Consider the following 23,932-nt stretch of genomic DNA (forward strand, 5'->3'; position numbering starts at 1 on the left):
ATTAAGAGCACATACTACTCTTGCAGAAGACCCAAGTTCAATTCCCAGCACCAAATTGAATGTCTTACTACTATTATGTGACACCAGGAAGACCTGACGGCCTCTTGTGGCCTCTACGGCACCTGTACTCACGTACATAAACCCACACATAAATGTATAATTTTAATTTTTAAATTTCAACTCTAAAAAAAGAGAAGCATTTTAGTAAGCAGGATACAGACAAATAGATATCTCTGCTCTAAGGTGAGACAAGATCACCTAGTAATTATTCCTGAGTTGCAGATGAAAAGAGCCTGGAAACCAGCGCTACCCATGGGCTAGTGACAGACAGCTACCAGGGTCACCAGATGGAGCTGCAAGTAGGGAGTTCCACGGTTCCCAGCTACGGGTGCTGTGTGACTGAGACAGGTGGGAAGGACAGCCATCTCTCCATCAGTTGAGTGACTGATGCTGGCGATGCCAACTAAGGAAGCAGAGAAAGTTCCCTATACAGAGGAGCTTGCTAATTATAAACACGAGCTCAACTCTACAACAACACCAATAAAATAAAAGCTCAAGAAAAAATGTCATAAAATACATAGATCGAAAGACCAAGGTGGGATAATTTCTTTGGTCTGTCACTGGCATAAACATCGGCTCCCACCTCCCCAGGAAACTGCGCAACATCCAGTCTACATACGCCACATGTAAGCAGTGTATGACCACTCCATTTGATTTCCCTATCAGGGGAAGGGCCTAGGACTGTACCTGGACGATGAACTGGTAGATTGTGACCAGACTGACCAGCATGCTGACATTGGCCAGCAGGGAGAAGATGGACAGGATGCGCAGGTTCCTAATGAAAGTCAGCAGCACCAGGAAGGGCAGGAAGACGAGCATATAGAGTCGAGAGTCCATGGTGGGCGTCAGGACCACAGTCTCATTGTTGTGGCAGTTGGTGGTGGTCCCGTTGGCCGCCTCTATCACCTGGAATGAGAAGAAAAGAGGAAAGTCCTTGGTGGCAGAGCCAGTAGGTATCCAGCTGGAGAGGGTCTTTATGTAGGGACCTATGACTGAGGAACCTCTCTGGGAGTCTTCATTGTTGCAAACCAGCTAAGTCTGGATTGATCATGTCTCACAAAAGACAGAAGGATGTGGGAGACAGACAGAAAGTTAATGTTGAGTTCTTCACATTCTGATCCTAAGCATTCCTGCGGGTGCTCAGGAAACAGAGAGGAAAGCCTGCAGGCCCTGATCCAGCTGTAACTAGCACGCCTGAAATGAAAGGGAACACGCTAAAGAAACACTTGAGTCCTTGTTCTGGCTATCTGGACTCTGGAACCTTAGACAGCTGGAATTCCCCCCCGGAATCCCCCACTGAGAACAGGAGGACCTGGTGCCAGCCAGATGGGGAACTGGTCTCCTGGAAAATGGAAGGGATTCCACACTGTGCCAACAAGACAACTTGTCAAACCACCTTGCAAGAGAGATTGGAGCATAGACAATGATGGGCCAGTGGCACCTTGACCAGGGCTAGTTAATTATTCCTATCTCCTTCCTTCTATTTGAACCTTAAATCTCCTGTCAGGACCCTGAAGATGCACTTGGTGGGGATCCATGGGCCCTTCCTCTCAGAGAGGCCATATGGAATACGTCCTTTCCTGCTCTTCATTATCAAGTCTACTCTGTTAATTGACTGATTAAGGACAGGTGGCTGAACCTGGCTTATCAGAGAGCTGGGACACAGGCTCTGACCCTAACTCATTAACACAGACTTTAGGGTCAAGGGTCTCAGACACCCCATGTCTGAGAGATACAAGCCTGGCTTCTATCAAGAGCTGATGGCCCCTATGCCTGCCCAGCAACCTCTACAGAGCTGAACACTTCTACAGAAAAAGGTCCCATTACTAAAGACTTCCACAGAAGTAACACTAGAGGGCGCCACATACTGCTGCTTCCTCCTACCAAGGACGACAATAGCTACTCAAGAACAGCCCTGGAGGAGCTTCTTCTCCTTAGGTAGGGAAGACCTCAGCCAGGAAGAGTCAAAGGGCCTCGAGCCAGCTGATGGCAACACAGGCAAGGAAAGTCAAGGTCTCTTTCCACGACAGGTTTTCAGATGAGAATCAGACACCAAAGGTTAAAACACAAACCATTTTGGCTTGGGAGGAGCCTTGGGCAAAATCACTCGATTCTCCCCCTTCCCCTCAGAAGAACTCTACCTGTTTAAAATTGTCCGCCAGAAACACAAAGTAGACGCAGCAGAATCCCAGCTGAGTGACAATGAGGAAGAAGTCCACGATGCGCCTGCAGAGGGGTGAGAGGAACAAAGACCATCAAATCCGAAGGCTTCCCGGGAGACGACCATCTGAGCAGGTGATCAGGACGAGCTGTGGTGTCACCTGTCCACAATCTAGGGAGGAGGGTGTGGAGGGGCTATCTATATGCTGCAAGTCCCTTCCTTTGCCTTTCTGCATGAGCTCACAGCGTCGCCAGAGTACAGCCTAGTCTGGCCTTCTCCTGCCCATCCACCAAGCGCAAGTCTTCCTTCCTAAAGCTACAGAGAGCCCTTGGCGTGAAAGACCAGGAAGCAGGCCCTTCTCAGCCTCCTCCTACATCGAGCTGCAGGGAAATACGCCGAGGTACCAAAGCAGACTGCTGGCTGAAGCACTCGGCCACAGCTGGTGACGAGCTGAAGCCCCAGCGAAAGAACAGGGTTACAGATCCTTCTTGATGGGACATGGCACAGCAGTTAGAAAGACCGGGTCAGACCTGCAACTGGTTCTGGAGGAACCTACCCAAGGCATCAAAGGAGACAAAGCAAGTTTCCAAATGGCACACACAGGATGAGCCACTTGCCCAAAAGGAGTCAATGCAAGAGCATCTGCATGTGTATATGAACACAGAAAGTTCCAGAAAAAAAAAAAAAAAAAAGAAGGGTACCCGTGCCACTGGACTATGACCAGCATTTGATTCTATTTCTCAAACTGTGTCCTCTTGCCAAGTGCAAACAATTTTCTTCCTATGAGAATAAGGAAGGGTGTGCGAGAAAATGGAGGGAAAGGAGGGAGGAAGGAACAGACAAACTATGGTGGGTACTCGGGAGCCTGGCTGCTCCTCAACAGATGACTTTGCCAAAGGAGAGAGAGAAAGGAGAGGGGGGGGAGAGAGAGAAAGAGAAAGAGAGAGAGAGAGAGAGAGAGAGAGAGAGAGAGAGAGAGAGAATAAAGGAAGGAAAGAGGGAAGGAGAAGAAAGGTACACGCCCTAGGATAGGGTGGGGCTATAAATGACAGCAAGCACCGTTTCACTACGACAAAAGTAAGGCTTCAGGCCCTTGACAATGTGAATTCTCTACATCCAGACAGGAACGAAAACTGGGTTGTTTCCCTCTGGTCCCCTGAAAAGTCGGGAGAAATTCTCCTAGGTTCCCTACCTGCTCCGGACACTGCCCTTGCCCATCCCACGCCCTTCATCCCACACAGCCAGACTCCATCCTGGGGCCTCCCAACCACGCTCCATTGCTGACCTCGTCCCTGGTCCCAGCTTCTCCTCTTTTCCCATGCATATTTCACCCTACAAAGGCCACAAGTCCCTGCAGTGTGGGGACAACACAGTTCACACCAGGGAAGCTCCTTTTCTAAGCTAGAATCACTTTTGTGCCACTTATGAGGGACGGCATAAAATACATTTGTTGAACAAACCAGAGCCCTCACAGCCTGAGGCTCTCAGGGTTGGTCCTGTAGATCAGGCCCCATACGTTAAAGATGAGGAAACTGAGGCCCAGAGAAGGCTGGGCTCGCGGCCTACCATTTGTTGAGCCAACCCCAACGCTACCCTCCACTTGTGGCACTGTCCCCACATCATGCCCGCTTGTCTCTGGTCCCCATGTTGGGAGCTGTGGCCAAGAGGAACAAGGGAAGTCAGTTACCTTCCCCAGTGGGAGTGGCTCCGGACCCAGGCGCTGGGGCTGCATTCCAGTCCATACATCACTGTGTCTCCATAGTCCAAAAAGGGTTTGTTCAGTCTGGGGGGTAGGGGTGGGATACAGGAAAAGCAGAATGGATGGGTTAGACAACAACAGTATAGGAACAAATGGAGACACCCTGGGGGACCTTTGAGCCCTGCAAGGACTGCATGTGGGGTGCATGTACATCTGTGTATGCACATGCATACATGTTCACATATGTACAGATGCACATACATGGAGGCCAGATGAGGAAGACTGGGTGTCTTCCTCAATCACTCTCTCCCATTTACTTTGGAGACAGGCCCTCTTCCTGGGCTTAGAGTTTGCCCACTATTAGGATGGCTGTTCAGGAAGCCGCAGGAACTTCCCGTCTCTGCTTCTCCAGGGCAGCGCTGCAGGAGCTCACCTCTGCACCCAGCGTCTTTTTGGCTTTGTTTGTTTGTTTTAACATGGTTACTGGGTTTCTGAACTCAGCTGCCCTTCCTACACATTAAGCATTTTACCAAATGAGCCCTCTTCCAACTCCTGGGTCACAGGTATTAAGCAAATGACATCATCACAATCCAGAAGCACCTGGTAGAGGTGTATTGTATTTCAGTGCAATAACAAGCAAGCACAGAAATTAGGGTGTGGTCTCTGTTCATTGGACAAGTGTAAATTTAATAGATGAAGCAAAAAATGATAAAAATAATAACAACAACAACAACAACAACAATAATCAGGGGAAGGCAACACCACAGTGACAGCGGCCATCCCCAGCTAGGTGACAACCCAGAGGAGCTGTACAATCCACTTTCAGACTGACGAAGGACCCATGCTGGCAAGCTACGCCCCTCAGGAAATGGCTCGGGGCTCTTACCTGCGGCATAAGTGATGAGCACACTTCACCAGAATCCCCATGCAGTGCACGGCCACGATGCCAATCACCAGCAGGCTAAGAGGACCCAACTAGGGACCGAGGTTGCAGACAAAAGAAAGAGAAGCAGGCAGAATTAGGAGAAAGTCCAAGAAAGACCGGGTGCACAGGCGATAAAATGCTACTGAGGCACTTCTAGAGACACAGCTCTGGCCAACAGAGAGAGAGAGGATCCAGGAGACTGGATCTGTGTGTGCCCTCAGACCTGGTCCAGACAGTTAATCTTGCAGACAATGGATCCACAGAGCAGAAGTTCCCAGTGGGCTCTGGGATATAGGAGGGAAGTTATCCTGCGGGTGCTCAGCAAGGTCAACACTTGGACGGTCGACATCTCTGAAACCGTGATGGCGCTGGGCACGCAGATTACGTGTGGAAGGGGGGGCAGGACTGCCAGCTAAAGTCACTGAGCCAAGCTTGGGGCCTAGGAAGTGCCTGGCACACAGAAGGCCCTAACGCATAACTTTTGATACATGGATGTCTGAAACCCTTACCAAGAGGCCTGCATTCTTCACGGCCAGTGGCAGCCCCAGGAGTCCAGTGCCAATGTTGCCTTTTAGTAGGTGGATCAAGGTCTGGAACCATCTGAGGTAGGAAGGCCAAGCGGGAAGCATTAGTTACAATGTGGGCCAATGCCTATCTGCAAGGCCCCAACGTTAAGAGCCTACACACAATATCTTACCTAATTTCCCAACAATCTTATGACATTTTATTCCATAGATGAGAGACCAAATAGTTCAGAGAGCACACTTTGAAATGTGTGCTCAATGACAGCACTTCCTGACCCTCCTCTCTCAGAAGCCAGTACAGAGGGATGATGGAGGCCCTCTGTACTCTCTCTAGGCCGTCCATCTGTTCCAGCTGCATTCAGGGCTAGATTAGACCACTGGGTGTTGACTGATGACTCCCAAAATGACACAGAGGACGACAAGATGTAAGATGTGTGGGAAAGCAGGGGTAACCAAAAAATAAAGTCCAAGCTAGGTGTGGTGGTAACACTTAATCCCAGCACCTAGGAGGCATAGATAATTCGATCTTCAAGAGTTCAAGGCTAACCTGATTCACACACCCAGTGCCAGGCCAGCCAGGACTAACTATATAGTGAGTCTCTGTCTTAAAAACAAACATCAAATAAACAAACAAAAAAAACCACTAAATAAATGAATAAAATAAAGTCCAACCCCTCTACTACACAATACCTGGTGGGTCTCCACATTCTAGGCCAGGCATGGTGGCATATACCTTTAATCCCAGCACTTGGGAGGCAGAGGCAAAAGAATCTCTGTGAGTTCAGGGCCAGCCCTGGTCTACATAAGTTCCAGGAGGGCCAAGGTTAAATAGAGAGACCCTGTCTCAAAACAGCAACAACAAAAATTTGTTATTGGATTTTGTGTTTGAAAAAATAGAGGCCAGCTGCCACTGTGGGCCCAGGACTAGAGAAGCCCTTCAGTGGGTCCCAGATTTACCCCATGCCTTAAGGACAGCGGTCCCTCTAAATTTGTACGGATTGTCCACATTATTTCATGACTTCATATAAAGCCTCTCATGTGTTCTCATTCATTTTTTTTCCACTCAACAAATACTTGGGCGGATCTGGATGAGTCAGATGTGGATGCCAGCCTCTACGGATATGTACTATCTCGAGGGAAACACGAGATGAAGGATGGGGGATACAGCCAGGGAGATGTGAGGCATGAGAGTGGAGGAGACCTGAGGCCAAAAGGGGGGGGGGAGATGCCACTGCCACAGGAAGGCAGCAGATTCACCCCAGACTACAGAGGAATGTGCTGGTCATGGCCTCTCTTTGCATTTTGTTCCCCGTGACAGAGTAAGAAACAGCTTAAGTGAGGTGCCTTCAATCACTCAAGACTTGACCCTGGACATAAAAGTCCTTTTGCACAAATAGCCCTAAGGATCCCTCAAAACTGGCGCTCGCACACAAATCTGCATTTGGCAGAAACCAAAAGCCAACAGCACTTGCTGCCCGCAAAGGCCATTCCCTCCAGTCTACCAGGAAGGTCATCAGATCTGTTTGCCATTCTGGATCTATAGGATGGACCATCAAGAAAAGGCCTTTGACTCCCAGGGGAGATGTGTGCCTGTTCTGGGAGCCACAGCCCAGAGTCCTGCAAGGGTCCAACCACATTATCAGCAGCCAGCAGCCAGGAGGACAACGGGCCTGTTAAATCTCTACCTTGGCAAACAAATGTCTAACCCACTAAAGTGCAAAGGTAAGCTTGTATTACATCCTCTCTCCTTCCCGAAGCCTTCCCAGAATGCCCCTGTACTGGGCTTCCTGGCCCCGACTCGGGTGACTGTCACTCTGCGTGGCCATTCCCTTCCGTTCTGGGAACTGTTATCTCACCTGAACTGTGAAGTAACAGGACCAGGGCAGGTGATCCTCAAGTCCCCTCAGTTCAGAAACATCAGGCTTCTAGGCCCAGGGTCAAAACTGCCCAAGGTGATGTCACCTCAACACCAGGTGGGCATCACAGTATCACCCATGGCTGTGACATTCTAGCCACACCACAGGGTGGGTTAGTTTCTGAAGACAGAAGGGAGAGACGCCAACCGGACCCATCTAGTTTTCACCTGTGCTATCAGTAGCTCTGAGGCTCCCCCCCACTCCCACCCAGGTCTTCTTTTATTCTCTGATGAATTAAGGACCCTGATATCTTTGCTTATGTAGGTTCTATCTGCAGAAAAGTTGTATTACTAAAACTCAAATTTTACAATTTACAATTTAAAATAACAGTAAGTTTAATAGATACTAATAGTTTAATGATTGAAGTTAAATATGGGAATCAATTTTTAATTTATGTGTATGGGTGTTTTGTTAGCATGCATGTCTGTGACCCATAGAAGTATACTGCCCTCAAAGACCAGAGAGAGTGTTGGCTCTCTTGGGACTGGAGTTATGGACGTTTGAGCCACCATGTGGGTGCTGAGTATCAAACCTGGTCCCCTGGAGGAGCAGCAACCATCCAGATCTCCAGCCACTCATTTAAAAAAAATTTTTTTGCACGTGTGTGTGTGTATGTGTGCATGCATGCTTGCATGTCTCTCTCTGTGTGTGTGTGTGCATGCGTGCTTGCATGTCTCTCTCTCTTTCTCTCTCTCTCTCTCTCTCTCTCTCTCTCTCTCTCTCTCTCTCTCTCTCTCTCTGTGTGTGTGTGTGTGTGTATGAGTGAATGCCCTCAAAGGCCAGAAGAAGGTATGGGATCCCCTAAAGCTGGAGTTATAGGTAGTTGTGAGCTGCCCAGTGTGAGTGCTGGAACCAGAGTTTAGGTCCTCTGCAAGGGCAACAAATGCTCTTCACCACAGAGCCTGGGCTCCAGCACCTCCTCCATCACCACAGGGCCTGCGCTCCAGGCTCCAGCAACGCCTCCTCCATCACTGTTTAAAATACCTCCTAAATGTCTCATCCTACAGAAGCCAGCTGTGTCTGTTTCAACATTCAGTCTACATGTGTTGCTATGGTGAAAGACTAGGAGAAAGTGTGCTCTCCCTAGACATATACTGGAAAAAGAAGGAACACTTCAACTGCTTCTTCAACTGTGGTAGTTCTTCTCTAATATCACTCCGAAATGAATCTGTTAGCTGCAGCATGGACTCTGACCCTCCCATGCCCCGTTCCTTTAACCACTGTTGCAGCTGTCTGCAGGGACCTGTCCCTCATGCACAATCCCCTCACACATGTGGAGGATCTGAAAACTAACCTCTTGCATTATATCCACTCAAAGCAAAGCTTTGACCTCACCAGAAAGCATTTGTGAGCACACGGTGCTAGATATGAGAGTGGGTTGAATGTTCGGCTTGTTTGTTTGTTTGGCTTTTTTTGTTTTTGTTTTTCTTTAATTTTGCTTGAAAGCTCAAATTTCATGTGAGCCACAAAAACATTGTTGGTGGTTTTTCTTGAATTAATGGGTCTGTTTCTTTCATTTTCAAAGGAAATGCAAATACTAGGGTCTGAAAACCTAGTTAGCTGGTCGCTCTTTCTAGTAAAGCAAACCTTTTCTATTAAAAAAAAAAATGAACAAAAACTCCAGTTAGTTCATTTGGCAACTACCAATACTCACACTATGGTATCTGGTATTTTTTTTTATAGTGACAACTGAGAGACCCATGCTAAAGGTTACAATTTAATAAGAATTAATGGTCTCACTATCTCATCAAGGACTTTTTGGTTATTGGAGACAGGCTCTCACTGCATCCTAGGCTGACCTTGAACTCCCTATGTAGTCCAGGATGACTCTGAACTTCTGATCCTCTGGCCTCCAACTCCCAAGTGCCACCACACTGAGTGTATGTGTTGCTGGGAACGAGACCCAGGGCCCAGGGCATGCAAGGCAAGCCCTCTGCCACCTGAACCACAGCCCCAGCCATTGCCAAGGACAACCTTAAGCGGAGCTGGCCTCTTCCTTCTACTCACAAGTGACTAGGATAACGCAGATGTGTGGGGGTCGAGGAGAGGAAGCTGCACACTGTTCCTGCATCCTCGTGCACATGTGAACAGAATGAAAGGTAAGTGACATCTTAGCACTTTTAGGAAGAGAAAGGTTCTTGGGACCCCAAAAGCTCACCAGACCATATTTGGCAAATGTCTGTTCCAAGTTAACAAAGGCCAGCAGGTAGCTAGCTGGTGCCTCAGCCTGCTTGTCTGGGGAAGCACCACTGAGGTGGGGTAGAGAGTGGTTACTACTACTCAACGGGGCAAAAAAGGAGGGAAATGTGCCCTACTCTGTCACAGAAATGCCTAAGGTCTCTATTTTATTGCACTCAATAAATTTTGGGCTTTTTAACTGATCTTTTAAATGCTAGAAAAGTCGGGTGTGGTTAGGCAGCTCTTCCAAGGTCCTTTGCTTCCTACTAAAGTAGATAACACGCAAAGGTAAAAGGCTTTAAATCACGTCCCTCACACTACCTAAGAGAGATTAACAAGAGTCCTCAATCAGCCTTTGCCCACCTGGCATGCCTCCTGAATAAATGCCTGCGTAGGTCCGGTCCCCAGGCTGGCGTGACCAAATAAATACTTTCCCCTTAAAAAATGTCCTAACACAAGTCAAAGGAGGGTGCTATCTGCTTGGCTTCATCCAAGAAACCTTGGGCAGTGGTAAAAGCAGCATTGAGGGCAGTCCAGGCAGGCATCGTTGAAAGGCAAACCTGGAAAGGCCAGCCACAGGTCTTGAGTTTCAGAAAGGTCTCTCTAAAAGTGAAACTTTAGAGTGAGCACAGAAAGCTCTGTGCAAACAAGTTGATGACTGGAAGCATTTCACAACTCCTGAAGGGATTTCCCTCTCCCTGGGAGACACTGATGGGGTGGATGAGGTCAGAGAAGAGACAGGAAGGAGGTCCTGGCTGCCCACCGGCAGCACCTTAGGCAATCTTTTCCACCAGCTAAATTGCAAATCAATTGGGAATCTATAGCAGCATGTTGTATGGGCGATAAGCTAAAAGCCAGAAGCTTTGTATTAGCGGTGGCAAGGAGCAAGTCATGTGAACAGGCTATTTTCCATGCCCACCTCAGTTCTCAGCGGAAAATGTTCCCCCCCCCCCCCCCCCGCCCAGGAGAGAGTGCAGGCAGAGGGCATGTCCCCACAACGTCCACATCCTCTTGAGCAGTCACGGAGAGTGAGGGCATGTAGGCACAAGCAGCCCTCGGTAAGTCACATTCAACCCACAATGGAACCCAGGAAGGGTGACAGCTGAGATTGGGGATAAATGACAGGACTGCCAAGGACAGGGTCCTGGGACTTTGAAAAGGGCCAGGGGCATGCTGGGAAACTTAGAACAGAACCCCTCCCTCTGAAGTTTGCAGTTCGAGGAGTAAACCTCACACAGCCAGCCCAGTTTCCCAGTGTGCTTCTTAACTGGTCCTTATATCTGGAGAAACTGAGGACCAAAGAGGGCCAAATTTGGCCCCGATGAGAGCAGTACAGCTTCCAGGCTCAAGACTGCAGCCTCCTTAAGGAAGGCAAAGTGGATCTCTCTTCCCTACCTACTCTGGAGGGTTCTTAAATACTGCTGCCACTCCCTCTCCCCGTCTGCCGCCTGGTGATGGGACAGGAGTCCCATGAGGCTCTGCCAAGGAGGCGTTAATGGGGCCAGGCGCATCTGACACTTGGTTCTAGCCCAAGAGATTATGCCTCTAGAGGCTTTTAAGTCAAAGCTCTTCCTGGCCACCAGCCTTCTGGAACTAACAAGGAATAAGAAATGACCAGGAAGGGCAAAGCCCTTTCCTCTGTCAAGCTGGGTATGATATCAAATGGGAAGATGGAGGCACAAACCGTTACCAGGGAGACTTGGGGACAGGCAAGCCCACTCCATGGCAGGGGTCACAAGTACTCACGTCGTGCTATGGCTCTCCCCTAAGCGCTGGTAGGAACCAGGGGAGAAGTTACCAAGGCCTTCAGATGGGGTCTCTTCAGGGCTCACATCTGTGGAACTGTAGTCGTGATAGTCTTCGTTCCGAAGTCTCTGCGTGGACATGGTAGCTGTGGGGACAGAGGCGGCGTTAAGACCTCCAGCAGCTGGGGCCTTCATCTCCAGGTGTGGGGTGGGCTCAGACACAGAGGTAGCCATTGTCACAGCTGCTCCCAGTGACAGATACACAACAGGGTGAGTCTGACTGGAGTGGCCAGTCCCAACCAAGGAGAACGCAAGAGGCACGAAGTCCACAGGGCAGGCTGGGCCTGCCTGGCCTCTGCCTCCCCACCTTCCCACATGGTGCCATGCTCATAAATTTCTAAATTAATTCTAGGGCACCTGGGTAACGAATAAGTAAGGTCGCTGGGCAGGGCGGGGTAATGCAAGTGTGCACTTCCAAGGAGTCTTCCCTTGTCTTCTGGCTGGGTTCACCCCCACCCTCCTCTGAGCTTATCTCTTAGACCTCAAACAGTAGTTAAATCTCACACCTTCCCCAAGAGCGAGCTCTCAGATGACACGAACCTAGATGTTTCTTCGGGTGTCCTTTTTAATCCTCTGCCTTCAGCAGACAGAGCGGTGTTAGTCATGAGATCCCTCTGGGTCACCCAAGTCTCCTCCAGCTCCACAGGGTCCCAGACCACAAACAACTCCTCTTTCCCACCATGACCTCAGCCCATCTCCTACTCTTTGGAAGCTGTAATGGTTAATTTTAATCGTCACCTTGACACATCCTACAATCCCCTTAAAAAGAGAATCTCAGTGAAGGTCTGTCTAGGTCAGGTTGACCTGCGGGGCGGGTCTATAGGGAAACTGTCTTAAGTTAACTGATGTGGGAAGACACCGCCCACTATGGGCAACACTGTTCCCTAGAAAAATCAAGCTGAGCACAAACAAGCATGGGAGTGCGTCCACATTCATTTCTCTTTGCTCTTGACTGTGGATACAGTTAACTGTTTCAAGTTTCTGCCACCTTGACATCCCTGAAACAAATGACTAGAACCTGAAATTCTGAGCTAAAATTAATCCTTTCTCCTCCCGCTTGTTCGCATGGAGGCTTTCATCATAGCAACAGGGATGAAACCAGGTCGGGATGATCAGAAAGACTCATCTCCTCACCCTGGGCTCTTCTTGACACCAACCTGAGTGTTGGAACATGGTGGCTGACCACAGCTCAGAGGAAGAGGAATGCGAGCAGGAAAGACCATGAGATACCCCATCTTTGTCTCAGTAGCTCCTCTCCATGATGCTGTGTTGGGAGCTCCTAAAATGGTATCCCAGAGTCCAGTACAAAAAGCACAGCTTTGGAACGCCAAGCAGTGTGAACTAAAGGAGGCCCGAAGGCCACAGGAGCTGCCCCAACAGAAAAGTCCGCTGCCCTTCTCCAGCTCCATGTCTCCCTCCCAACCTCTGTCCCTGAAGTGAAATCTCAGACACCAGAATTCTTCCCCTCTCTGCCAAGCAGCCATGAGACCTAAAATGGCCATCTACTCCTTCTGTTTTCTTTGTCCTGTCCTGGAAGAGGGAACGTTCCACACAGAGGCAGACAGAATCTGAATGGTCGGACGGGTGGGGCATAGCTCAGTTGGCTTCCTCTACCACACACTGTGGCCAGCTTTTCCACACAACTGCGCACACTTTGGCAAATTAGAGCATACAAATGGGAATGTGAGCTCAAAGTGAACGGATCCCCCTGGGTCCTTCCATATTTTTCTCAGAAGGCTCCCATGTCACATAAAATGTTGACTGAATAGACACTTGCACCCTTATTAATCTGTCTTGTTACAGGAGCGTTGATCATGACCTTCATGACGGGGAGGACGGTGTCACACCTTTCCAGCCCTATGCTTTCTCTTAAATGTTTATGAATTTGCTCATGTTTAACGGCTGGAGAAAGAAGTGACCCTCCCTGCTGTGTGCTGATGAGAGACGGCGAGGCTGTGTCCTCTCCACATGGCTCTGGGGAAGAGCAGAGGGGAAAAGAGCAGAGGGAAGGGCTTTTCTTAGACAGGGGAAAGTCGTGGAAGCCCCCAGAACCCTAGCCCAGTGCTAAGGAGTCTTCACAGGTCACCTTAAACCCCTCATTGCATAGAGGAAGGCTCTCCCCCAAAGACAGAGGGACCTGTCCTGCCAAGCAGTAGCAAGGCCAGAAGCGTATCTCCTCCTGACTGCCTGTTGGTGTGGAAATGTGTCCTGGTGACAGTGCCAGGTGCTGTGGGATCTAAACGGAAAACAGTCAGGTCCCTATTCTTCAAGGGTCCACAGTCTAATAAGGGTGGGAAAGTACATTAGCAATAAAAAGATGATCAAGAAAACCCATTCCTTCTCCACCAGGCTCTCCCCCAGCAAGCAGACACCAGCCTGGCTCTGAGATGCTACCTCAGGGTGAGTAGCTGGCTCTCCAACTGCCACCCCAACACCAGCTGCCCAGAGAATGTCTCTCTGCTCAGGGCTCCCCTCTGCAGATGCCTGAAAACCAGCACTACCTCCAGCACAAGAGTGATCCAGGGACACATCATCTTCTACCAACTGCGAGCCAGGAAAGGAGCTGCGCATCCTCACTAGGGAACTGCATAGTGGAAAGCCAGTGAAGGGCTCTTACTCCACTTTCTGCTGCTTTAACAAACTATCGGAAGCTAGGTGGTTAATTAATAAAGGAGCAGGGGCTGGAGAGATGGCTCAGTGGTTGAGAGCACTGGCTGATCTTCCAGAGGTCCTGAGTTCAATTCCCAGCAACCACATCATGGCTCACAACCATCTCTAGTGGGATCTGGTGCCCTCTTCAGGCATAAAGGTGTATTGCAGATAGAGCACACATGCATAAAATAAATAATCTTTTAAAAGGGAGAGAGGGAGGGAGGGAGGGGAGAAAGGAGCTCACAGTTCTGAGTGTTCAAGTATCTATTGCTTCCCTCAAGGGTCTCACCCTGCTTTATGCATGGCAGAAAACCAGAAACCCATGGGAAGTGAGGAAGAACGGTCACAAGCGTGAGGAGGCAAGATCACAAGGTGAGAAGAGACCAAGGGGAAGAGTCATGCTCACTTCCTAACTGTTCTGAGAGTTACTGAACCACTCGCTGGGCAACTACATCAACTGCTCCGTGACAGTAGTGTCCCGTGGGTCTGTTTAGAGACCCCAACATTCCTCAACACCATCACCTTGGGGACAGAGCCTCAACATGATGTTTGGTGTAGATAAAGCACATTGATTCCACACAGTGCCTGTAACCCCAGGGAGGAACCCCCTGATCGACTGTCACCGGCTCCCACTGAGAGCCCAAGGATTGCATTGACTCATGGGACACAGAGACTCAAGCACATCTGGGGGAAGCAAAAGCCTACATTGATGTAGAAAGCGGAAAACCTCTTTGTCATACTAGCAAAAGCTAATAATGAGTCGATGTGCACACCAGGAGGCCTGAGTGTGAAGCTGGCCTCTGTCACCAATTTGCTTGGTAACGGAACAATTTTCTTCCCTATGATCTTAGTTTGCAAACACAAAAAGGAGAGTGGGACACTCAGACCGGGGCCCCCTGTAGCTCTGAGGTGCCAATCAAAGGATGGAATTGCCTATGTGAATAGCAACTTATTTTTAATCTCTTCCAGCACACCCCACGCATCTAAATAGAACCTTGTATGTGAGCTGTGAAGATTACTGAAGGCAGAGGCAAAACAGGACGACAATAAATCCCAACCCAGCACAAACCTACTGTGGCCAGGGTGTGGTGACTCAAAATTACAAATTCAAGGCCAGCCTGAGCAATACAGTAAGACCCTGTCTCAAAAAACCTAATTAAGCTAGATGTGGTGACTCATGCCTTTAATCTCAGCACTTAGGAGACAAAGGCAGATGGATCTCAGCAAGTTCCAGGCTAGCCAGGGGTACATACTGAGGCCTTGTCTAAAAAAAAAAAATAATTTCATTTAATAATAAAATACAGGAAATTTATGTTAAAGAGTCTGCTGTGGCACAGATTCTCAATTTGTCCCTGACACTGTAAAGAGGTTTTTCTATGTCATGTGTCAAAAGTGAAGTTCCCCACAGCAGAATGAAGCGAAGGCAACTGCTCACAACAAAACTGAATTCTCTAGATCTGAGGTCTAATGGGTGGCTGGCTACTGATACGGGGATGTGGCTTAGCAACTGTGTGCAGAGTGACGATGGGGGAGATGCCGTTTATAGGCACTGGTTAATGATAAACTTAAATGAATAACATAACAATACATGCTTCAGAAGCAGATGATTCCAGGCTACACCAGGATGGGAGGAGGAAGCAGGCAGAGTGTTGCAGGGGGCTTGGGCATTGCATTGTGTACCAGGCAACACACTGAAAGAATCATGAAGTTAGAACACACTGTATATCCAGGGCCCAGAGCCAGGAGCAGGAAAGGGGTGGAAATCTGATAAATAAGGAGGCAGTGAGAACATCCACCCTTATGACTTATGAGCTACAACACTTGCTTTATTTTGGTTTGGGGATGGGGATCAAATCGACAGAATCACACAAGCTAGGAAGTGCTTCACCACTGGCTTGTAGCACAAGCATCCCTCGTACCCCCATTTGTTGTTGTTGAGACAGAGTCTTGCCCTTGAACTCACTCTTGAGATCTTCTGGCCTCAGCCTCCCAAGTAGCTGGGATTACAGGCCTACACCTCCAGGCCAGGCCACTGAAAGTCAAAGGGGCTGCTGCATGCATTAGACTTTTTCTTTCGAACCTTAAAGATCCTTCAGCGCTGAGACTGACAGTTGTGAAGGAGGAGGGAGGTACCTGGTTACTGTAGAATATTATTTTAAGAAGTGTTTATGCCGTGGAACATTAGTTTAATGATGCAAAGATGTGATGCGTTCTTTTGTGTTGCATTTGTTTAACTCTGTGAAGCTGCGTTATTTTGCCTGTATAAAACACCTGACTGATCTAATAAAGAGCTAAAAGGCCAATAGCAAGGCAGGAGAGAAGATAGGTGGGGTTGGCAGGCAGAGAGAATAAAGAGAAGGAGGATCAAGGAGCAAAAGAACAAGGTGAGGGGGACGCTAGGGGCCAGCCACCCAGGCAGTCACAGAGTAAGAGTGAAAGTCAGAAACACAGAAGTAAGAAAAGGAAAAGACCCAGAGGCAAAAGGTGGACGGGATAATTTAAGTTAAGGAAAGCTGGCTAGAACTAAGCCAAGCTAAGGCCAGGCACTTATAAGTAATAATAAGCTTCCGTGTGCTTATTTGGGAGCTGGGTAGTGGGCTGTCAAAAGAGCAAAGAGCCAAAAGAGAGAGAGAAAAAAACCCCAACAAACACTTGGTTGTTCAGGAAGAACCTTCTATTATATTTGCACAGTTGTCCAAACAGACAAGACCAGTCTGGGAGAAGGCATGTTTCCCAGAGCTCGGAATGGGGCCCAGCTGGTAGACAGCTTGCCTGGCATAGCATGCACAAGGCCCTGGCTCCTTCTTCAGCACCAGTATGGAGCTCAGGTCTGTAATTCAGCACCCAGGAGATGCAGACAAGAAGGCTCACAAACTCAAGATCCTCCAAGGCTGGCCTGGGCTACAGGAGACCCTGTCTTAGAGAGGGGGAGGGAGGACAGAGAGATTCATTTCTGGCAAGGCTAGGCAATACCCCACTCTCAGCGGGTACACTGGGGAGGGTGGACACAGTCACCCCATTCTACATAGGGCCTCTCCTTCCTCTTCCTTTTCCTGCTCCCCTGCTGTGCCACCCACCCCCTAGGCTCCATTGAGGAAGCCTGGCATCCACGTCAACTACAGCAACTGCCAACCCCTGCCCCCTTGGGAGATTTAATGGGACCTGTTAATGTGAAATGAGGGTTATGTAATGCGAGAAAGTTGAAGCAGGCTTGTCTTTCAGGTTCTTGAGGATAGCAACAGTTTATAGATTATGTGTGGTCCGTCAACATAAGGCAAAGTCTCCACTCAACAGGACCCATAGGGAGGCAGAATGACCAGGATGGGCTACAAAGTGAGACAAAACAAACCCAGTGATCAAAGCTGAACCCTGTACACACTAGAATAAAAATGACACAATACCTTGTAAATTTAAAATTTTATGTGGTCTATGTGTTATAGTGATATTACTTTGGAATCTATTCAGTTAAATATTAAAATGCAAAAAAATGCTATTTGGCCTTTTGGCTAAGATCAGATGTAGAAACTGCAAAAAAGGTTATTTTTTCTAGATTTTAATGCTATTGCATTAAGTTTAAAAATCAGAGAGAATGTGCATTTTATCTATTGGCTCTGCTCAGCCAAGGCTAGGAAGCCTTATTTTTATTTTTTTTCTTTTGGACTCAGGCTCTCCTTTCTCTGTGACTCAGACTGGTCTCTCTCCACTGTGTCAGCCACCCGAGTGCTGGGTTACAGGGGTACACCCCAGCACTCAGCAGGTTTGGTTTTATTGGGCTTCCCGAGTGACCCTGATCACAATCATTTACATAAAGTGCTTCAAAATATATAATCTTATGTTGCCTATACTTCCGGCCTCACCTCCCACCACAGTCAGGAACCAGTAGTAATTTTTAAAAATAGCTTTTAAGATTTATTTTAACTGATGTGTATGCGTGTGCACTTTGTGTGAATATATGTCAGAAAAGGGCATCAGAGTCCCTGGAGCTGGAGTTACATGCAGCTATGTCCATCCCACACGGGGGCTGGGAACCAAGCTCGGTCCTCTGTGCAGAGGGGCAAATGCACTTAACCTCTGAGCCATCTCTCCAGTCCACTGCGGTGAGTACTTGCAAACTAAGAGTATAGTCTATTATTTTAAGGACATGAGTTGGATTCTAGAACCCAGAGCAAGCAGTACATTCTTTTCTCTGGTACTAGGATTCTACAGACAAGAACAGAAGGCACAGACTGGGTTGCCCAATGTGGTCTAGCGGGAGGGAAGTGAAAATTTCTTCCATCCACAGAAACAGAAACAGCATCAGGAGGCGCTCCACCAAAGCCACCACAGTGTATTCTGCAATCCAGCCTCGTGCCCGAAGGAGTCCCATGCTGGGGCAGCCACGGGACAGCTGCTGTTGTCAGCAGCACATGGCGACTAAGGTACAGGCAAGCTTGATTAGTTTTTACCCACACACACCAAGTGCCAGGGCCAGGCGTGACTTCACAGGAGCCTACATCCAGAGGCAAAACACAGCCTATGCAGAGAAGGCCTTGTCCTACTGCCAGATGCAGAAAGGTCACCTGCAATTCCAGGTCAGCAAACCACAGTTCCAGACCAATACCCTTCTACCACCAGATGGTACAGGCTCTAAAATGCCTAGCCCCAAACTGGTCCCAGAGCTGGGTACCCAGGGGGCATTCTGCATGACATATTCAGGCTGGCATCAGGAAGGAACTCCAGCAAAGTTTCTCTCTCTGCTTCTGTCTGAACTCCTTCACCTGAGAGATGGTCCCCAGTACACCAAGCTGTAGTACTGTTAGGAAGATAAAGCCCAGGTGTGTTGCCTGGCACACAGTGGACCCTCAGTGTTGATAGTGACTGTTACCATGGAGACACCCTAGACCAGAGAAAGATTCTTTACACAAACTTTGTAGTGATGGTTAACATTCTACAGGACTGGCACCTCAAACCAGGGTCACTGTATTAGCCAGGATTCTCTAGAGGGGCAGAACTAACAAGGATCCAGTCATTGTTCAATCCATAAGGTGGGATGTCTCGACTGGTCTTCGGTATATGCCGGGATCCCGAAGAAGCAGGCTCTCATTACAGTGAAGGAATGGACTTGCTAGCAAGAGCAAGCAGGCAGGGAGCTCCTCCTTCTTCTGTGTCCCTTCTACAGGCTGCCAGATGAAAGGCAGATCTTCCCATCTCAAAAGATCTGGGTGAAAAGTGGGGCTTGCCATTTCAAATGGATTTAATTAAGAGAAGAAAATCCCTCACAGGTGTACCCAGCTGCTTAGTTTTGGTTAATTTCCATTGTAGTCATGTTGACAACCAAGAATGGCCAGCACATTGGGAGAAGGGAATCTCAAAGGAGAAAAAGCCTACATCCGATTGCCCTACAGGCAAGTCTGTGAAGCATTTCCTTGATTAATGATGGATGTGGGAGGGCCCAGTTCACTGGAGGTGGTGCCACCCATGAGCAGTGGTCCTGGTTGGTGTAAGCCAGCAGGCTGAGCAATCATGGGGAGCAAGCCGGTAAGCAGTGTTCCTCCATGGCCTCTGCTTCAGGTCCTGCCTTGCTGAGTTTCTGCCCTGATGCCTTTTGTTATAAGCTATAAGATGTAACAAAGCCTTTCCTCCCCGAGTTGCTTTTGGCCGTGATGTTTATCACAGCAACAGAGAGCAAACAAGGACAAGGACTGAGATGGGTCCCTAACTTGAAAATGTTGAGCTAATACCAAAGGCCTGCAATACCCTGTACAGACAGACTGCTGAATTCATGGAGAAAGGCAGCACAGAGGAGACCCCGCCCCCCCCCCCCCACACACACACAGGAGCAGGTCATTGAGTCCTGGCTTGGATGTCTAGGCTTCCAAGAGCAATGTGTTTGGGGTAGCCTCACATACAGCATCCTGTGGCTTCCATGCTAAGCAGCTTACGTGCCAGTCCACGAGGCAAAAGTCTGCATTTTGTATCTGACCAAAGGAAGGAGGCATGAGATCCCCAAAGCCTGGGTTCAGGTCAACAGACTAATGGGACTCTCCTTCACAGGAAAAAGAAAAGTCACTTCAGGAACATGGTTCTAGAAATGGTTAGCAGCAGCTTCGGGGCTGGTGAAAGCAGAAAAAAAAATTTCACCAGCCCAGCACAAGGTCTTCAAGACAGGGAAGAAGCAACAAGAAGCCAGGAAGCTTAAGAGTTGAGACCCTCATGAGGTGGGAGCTGAGGCAAGAGGAAGAAAACGAGGTGCCGTCAAGTCAGCTGTCAGTAAAATCTTGCCTTGCAAACACAAGGGCCTGAGTTCAATTCCCGAACCCAAGGGGAAAAGCCAGCACAATGATTCCCTCATAAACCAGGTGCTTGGGAGATGGAGACAGGTGAATCCACAGGGCTCATGGCCAACCCAGCCTAAACAATCAGCCAGCTACAGGCCAAGGAGACTGTCTCAGCAAAGGTAGATAGCGCCTGGGGAACATCACCTCAGGCTGTGCTCTGATTTCACACACACACACACACACACACACACTCATGCACGTGCACAAACGCACAGAGAAAGGAAGAGGGAGGATGGGAGGAAAGGGAAAGGGGAAGAGAGGGCAGGAGGAGAAAGGGGGTTGAGGAAGAGGAAAAAGGAGAGGGAAGGAGAGAGAAGGAAAACACAGCTGTATTTAGGTCAGTTCTCTAGCCAACTAGAGATTCACCTGCAACGAACCCAAGGTAATCAATTAAATGCCCAATGATATTTCCATGGGGCGATAAGGAACTCCACACCACTGTGTCCAACACAAAAGAGAACTGATTCCTTGAAAGTTTTCATGCTCAAAACCACTTCCCTGACTGCACTGATCTCAATTGTAGTCTCCAGAATAATAAAATAAACAAATGCCCCTCTCCTAGACTCAGGGCTAGACAAAGACAGGGAAACATGGTTGAGGCCAAAGGAACAGCCACAGGGTTTAAAGAGAACATAGAGACGTAAAAGCAAAGAGGCTGCAGCGAGCACCTACATCACACAGCCTCAAGTTAGCGCTAAGTGCTGAGAGCCAGCGCCACCTCCTACCTTCAACCTCAAGAACATCTTTAAAGAAACATGGTCCATAGTCGAAAATTAAGGGATGGGATGCAGACTAGTGGAAGAGTGCTTGCTCAGTATGTCCAAGGGCCCGGGTTCCATCCATCCAAACAAAAAAAAACCTATATGCCAAATATACCTGTTAATTAGTAAATTAGAATGCAAACAAGAGCCAAAAGAGGTCTTGGTCCTGAGAAAGATAAGTTGCCAGTTGTCTATTTAGCCATAATGAGGGCCGTGAGGGGGGGGGCAGGGGTTGTGCATTCAAGACAATCAGGAATAAGTATAGGTAAAATTCCTTCCAGAACGAGATCTAGTCCTTGTATACAAGGAGTGAGAAATCTCTCCGAATAACAGCAAACAGACCCCAATGATGAGAATGTCAGAACAAAAGGACGCGGGGGGGGGGGGGGGGGGGGGCTCAATCAGCCCTATTGCCATACACTGAAAAATGTAAACCCAGCTGAGGATTCCCAGTCAGCTTAGGCGTCAAGCAAGAGGCAAAAGCTAAAACACTAGGCGATTCCTGAGGGTCAGTCAGTTCCTTACAGGACACTATGTTGCTATCCTGTATCAACAAGCCCCCGTCCCAGGTCACCCCACACACACCCCCGCGCCAAAAAAATCCATCCACATAAGCAGTCGCTGCCAAAATCTAATTATGGGAAACAAAACAAAGCAAACATCAAGTTCACATCAGGGCTTCTCCACGCCCTGGCCCCTCTAGCCTATTCCAGCTCCTATTTCACATTTCTGTGTGACTTCCACAAAACAGCAGGACGGTTAGAAACGAAGCCTACAGAGTGATGAGTGTGCAAAAAAGAAAAAACCATCAGCGAACAGAACCACACCCAGAGCCCAAGACTAGCGTGGAGAACCCAGGCAGATAAGAGCTAAACAAGGACGCGACCCACAGAGGAAGGGACAAGTGGCTCTTCGCAGGGCAAGTTCCCCGCAGAAGGCAACGTGGCAGGAGGCTAACAGCTGCCGGAGCTGACACCCTGCCGCGAGAATATCTCAGAAGCCCCCATACAGCCCCGAGCCTCAGTTTCTCCTCCTATCGGAGGAGGGGAGTTGCAGTTTGGTACCCTGTGACCCAAGGCAAGGGCATGGCTAGTCCAGCCGCATTAGGAAACATGGGGTTGACCAGAGCTGGGCATCCGTGAGACCCTCTCCACCTGGAAACCGCGACTGCACACCTGTCAAAAGGGCTCGGGAAACCCCACCCCACGGGTGACCGGTCCCTGAGCAGCAGCCTTTGCTTAGCGGGAGGACCCGGCGCCTGCCGCTACAGCAGGACGTGTCTCCGGACTGCAGCGCAGGGCGTGCACTACTCACCGCTCGACCCTGTCCAGCCCCGGCTCCGGCTCCAGCTCAACCCACCCCGCGCAGCCTCAGCGCCGACCCCTAGCCATCGTTTTTTAAGTCTGCTGGACAGCCGCTTCCGGACCCAGTCACGTGACGCCGGCTCCCCAGCCCAAGTCATGTGCTGTCGCGCTCCACGCTCCTCCTCCCAGATCCTTGTTCCGCAGCGTCATCTGGCGGCCTTCAGCCGCCGCTGCAGAAAAGGCTGCCCTCTGAGACCGCCACAACTAAGGCGACCTTGACTTGGGGTGGGCTGTCCCCATTTTTGCAAAGTATATCAATGAGCATGTACTCTTTTATAACCACAAACATGCATCTTGGCGGGGGAGGGCAAAATCATGCATCCAGGCCTAGTGGTACAAAATTGCAGTTCCAGAGCTGGGAAGAACAAAAGTTCAAGGCCTGTTTGGTTGCAGTGTGAATTCAAGGCCAGTTTGGGTAAGTTAAAGACACCCTTCTTCAATTTAAATTTTCTAAAGGGGAGTGTTGTGTACTGGGGAAATAGTTCACTGGGTATAATGAGAACATGAGTTAAGATCCCCAGCAGCCACATTTAAAAAACAAAAGTCAGGCATGGCAATGTATACCACAACACCAGGGTTTGGGACCCGTGGCAGAAAGCTCTCTGGGCCTCTTCAGCAACTAACTGATCTAGCCAAAACAGTGGGCTCTAGGTTCAGTGAGAGAGAGGAGAGACCTTGTCTAAAAAAAATAAGATGGAGGGAGCGAGTCCAGGAGACAAAGAATGTCACTGTCTGACTTCCCTCTGCCCCACCCCTATGTACACACTCACATACATATACTCCACACAGACACACACACACATAGACACGCTTATATATACTTCCTGAACCACACATGCACAGAGATGAACACACATACACATGCATGCATATACTTCGCACACCATACACACACAAGCATACACTCTGTACACCACACACACAAGCATATGCTCCATGCACCACACATAGAGATACACACACACACACATGCACATACACCATACACCAACCACACAGATGCATACATATACACATGCATGAATATACTCCACACACCATACACACACAAGCATATACTCCATATACCATACACACAAGCATATGCTCCATACGCCACACAGAGATACACACATGCATATACTCCCTACATACTCAGTATTTAATAAATAAATGGGAAAGACTATTTTTTAAGAAAGGAAAAGAAAAAACAATACAACTTCCAGAGTCCCTCTCCACATTTGCTGGATATCACCCAGGAGTGACATCTGCAAAGACATGGGGAGATTTGGATTCCCCTTCTGCTGAGAGCCCCACATCTGAGGACTGGATTGATGTGTTATATGTTAGTCTAGCGCTTCCTACAGTGTGGCAGAGCCCGAGGCCTGATCCCCTTCACTTTCCTCGGGGTGGCTTCAGAACTCCCTTTGGGTTCCCCATCTAGAAAGCTCAGATGGAAGCATTGCTCAGTTCTTCCCCTCCCCTGGTGGTTTGCAGGTCACATAAGATCTGTCACCTAAAGGGGTCATGCTAGAGAGAGATTTTGGATAAACCCCTTCTGTCCCTAACAGTAGGGGGTCACTTCTGTTCT

The 23,932-nt window shown here is 48.9% G+C and overlaps 1 protein-coding gene across 2 annotated transcripts in view; it reads right to left on the bottom strand.

Annotated features, from left to right (window-relative positions):
• Positions 1-22,435, bottom strand: part of Slc36a1 (solute carrier family 36 member 1) — a 33,592-nt gene extending 11,157 nt beyond the window's left edge. The window contains exons 1-7 of one of the 2 annotated variants that reach the window (XM_038327758.1): positions 22,313-22,435; positions 11,210-11,354; positions 5,355-5,445; positions 4,807-4,895; positions 3,909-4,004; positions 2,202-2,286; positions 784-966 (exon numbers count right to left, since the gene is read on the bottom strand). In XM_038327758.1, coding sequence (XP_038183686.1) covers positions 784-966; positions 2,202-2,286; positions 3,909-4,004; positions 4,807-4,895; positions 5,355-5,445; positions 11,210-11,349 — 684 coding nt within the window. In that variant the 5' untranslated portion in view covers positions 11,350-11,354; positions 22,313-22,435. Of the gene's footprint in view, positions 1-747; positions 967-2,201; positions 2,287-3,908; positions 4,005-4,806; positions 4,896-5,354; positions 5,446-11,209; positions 11,355-22,312 lie in introns of both variants that reach the window. The other variant, XM_038327757.1, reaches the window with a different exon arrangement.
• Positions 22,436-23,932: the final 1,497 nt, after the last annotated feature.

The sequence above is a fragment of the Arvicola amphibius genome, chromosome 4, assembly GCF_903992535.2.
Source record: "Arvicola amphibius chromosome 4, mArvAmp1.2, whole genome shotgun sequence".
In the NCBI taxonomy this organism is placed as follows: domain Eukaryota; kingdom Metazoa; phylum Chordata; class Mammalia; order Rodentia; family Cricetidae; genus Arvicola; species Arvicola amphibius.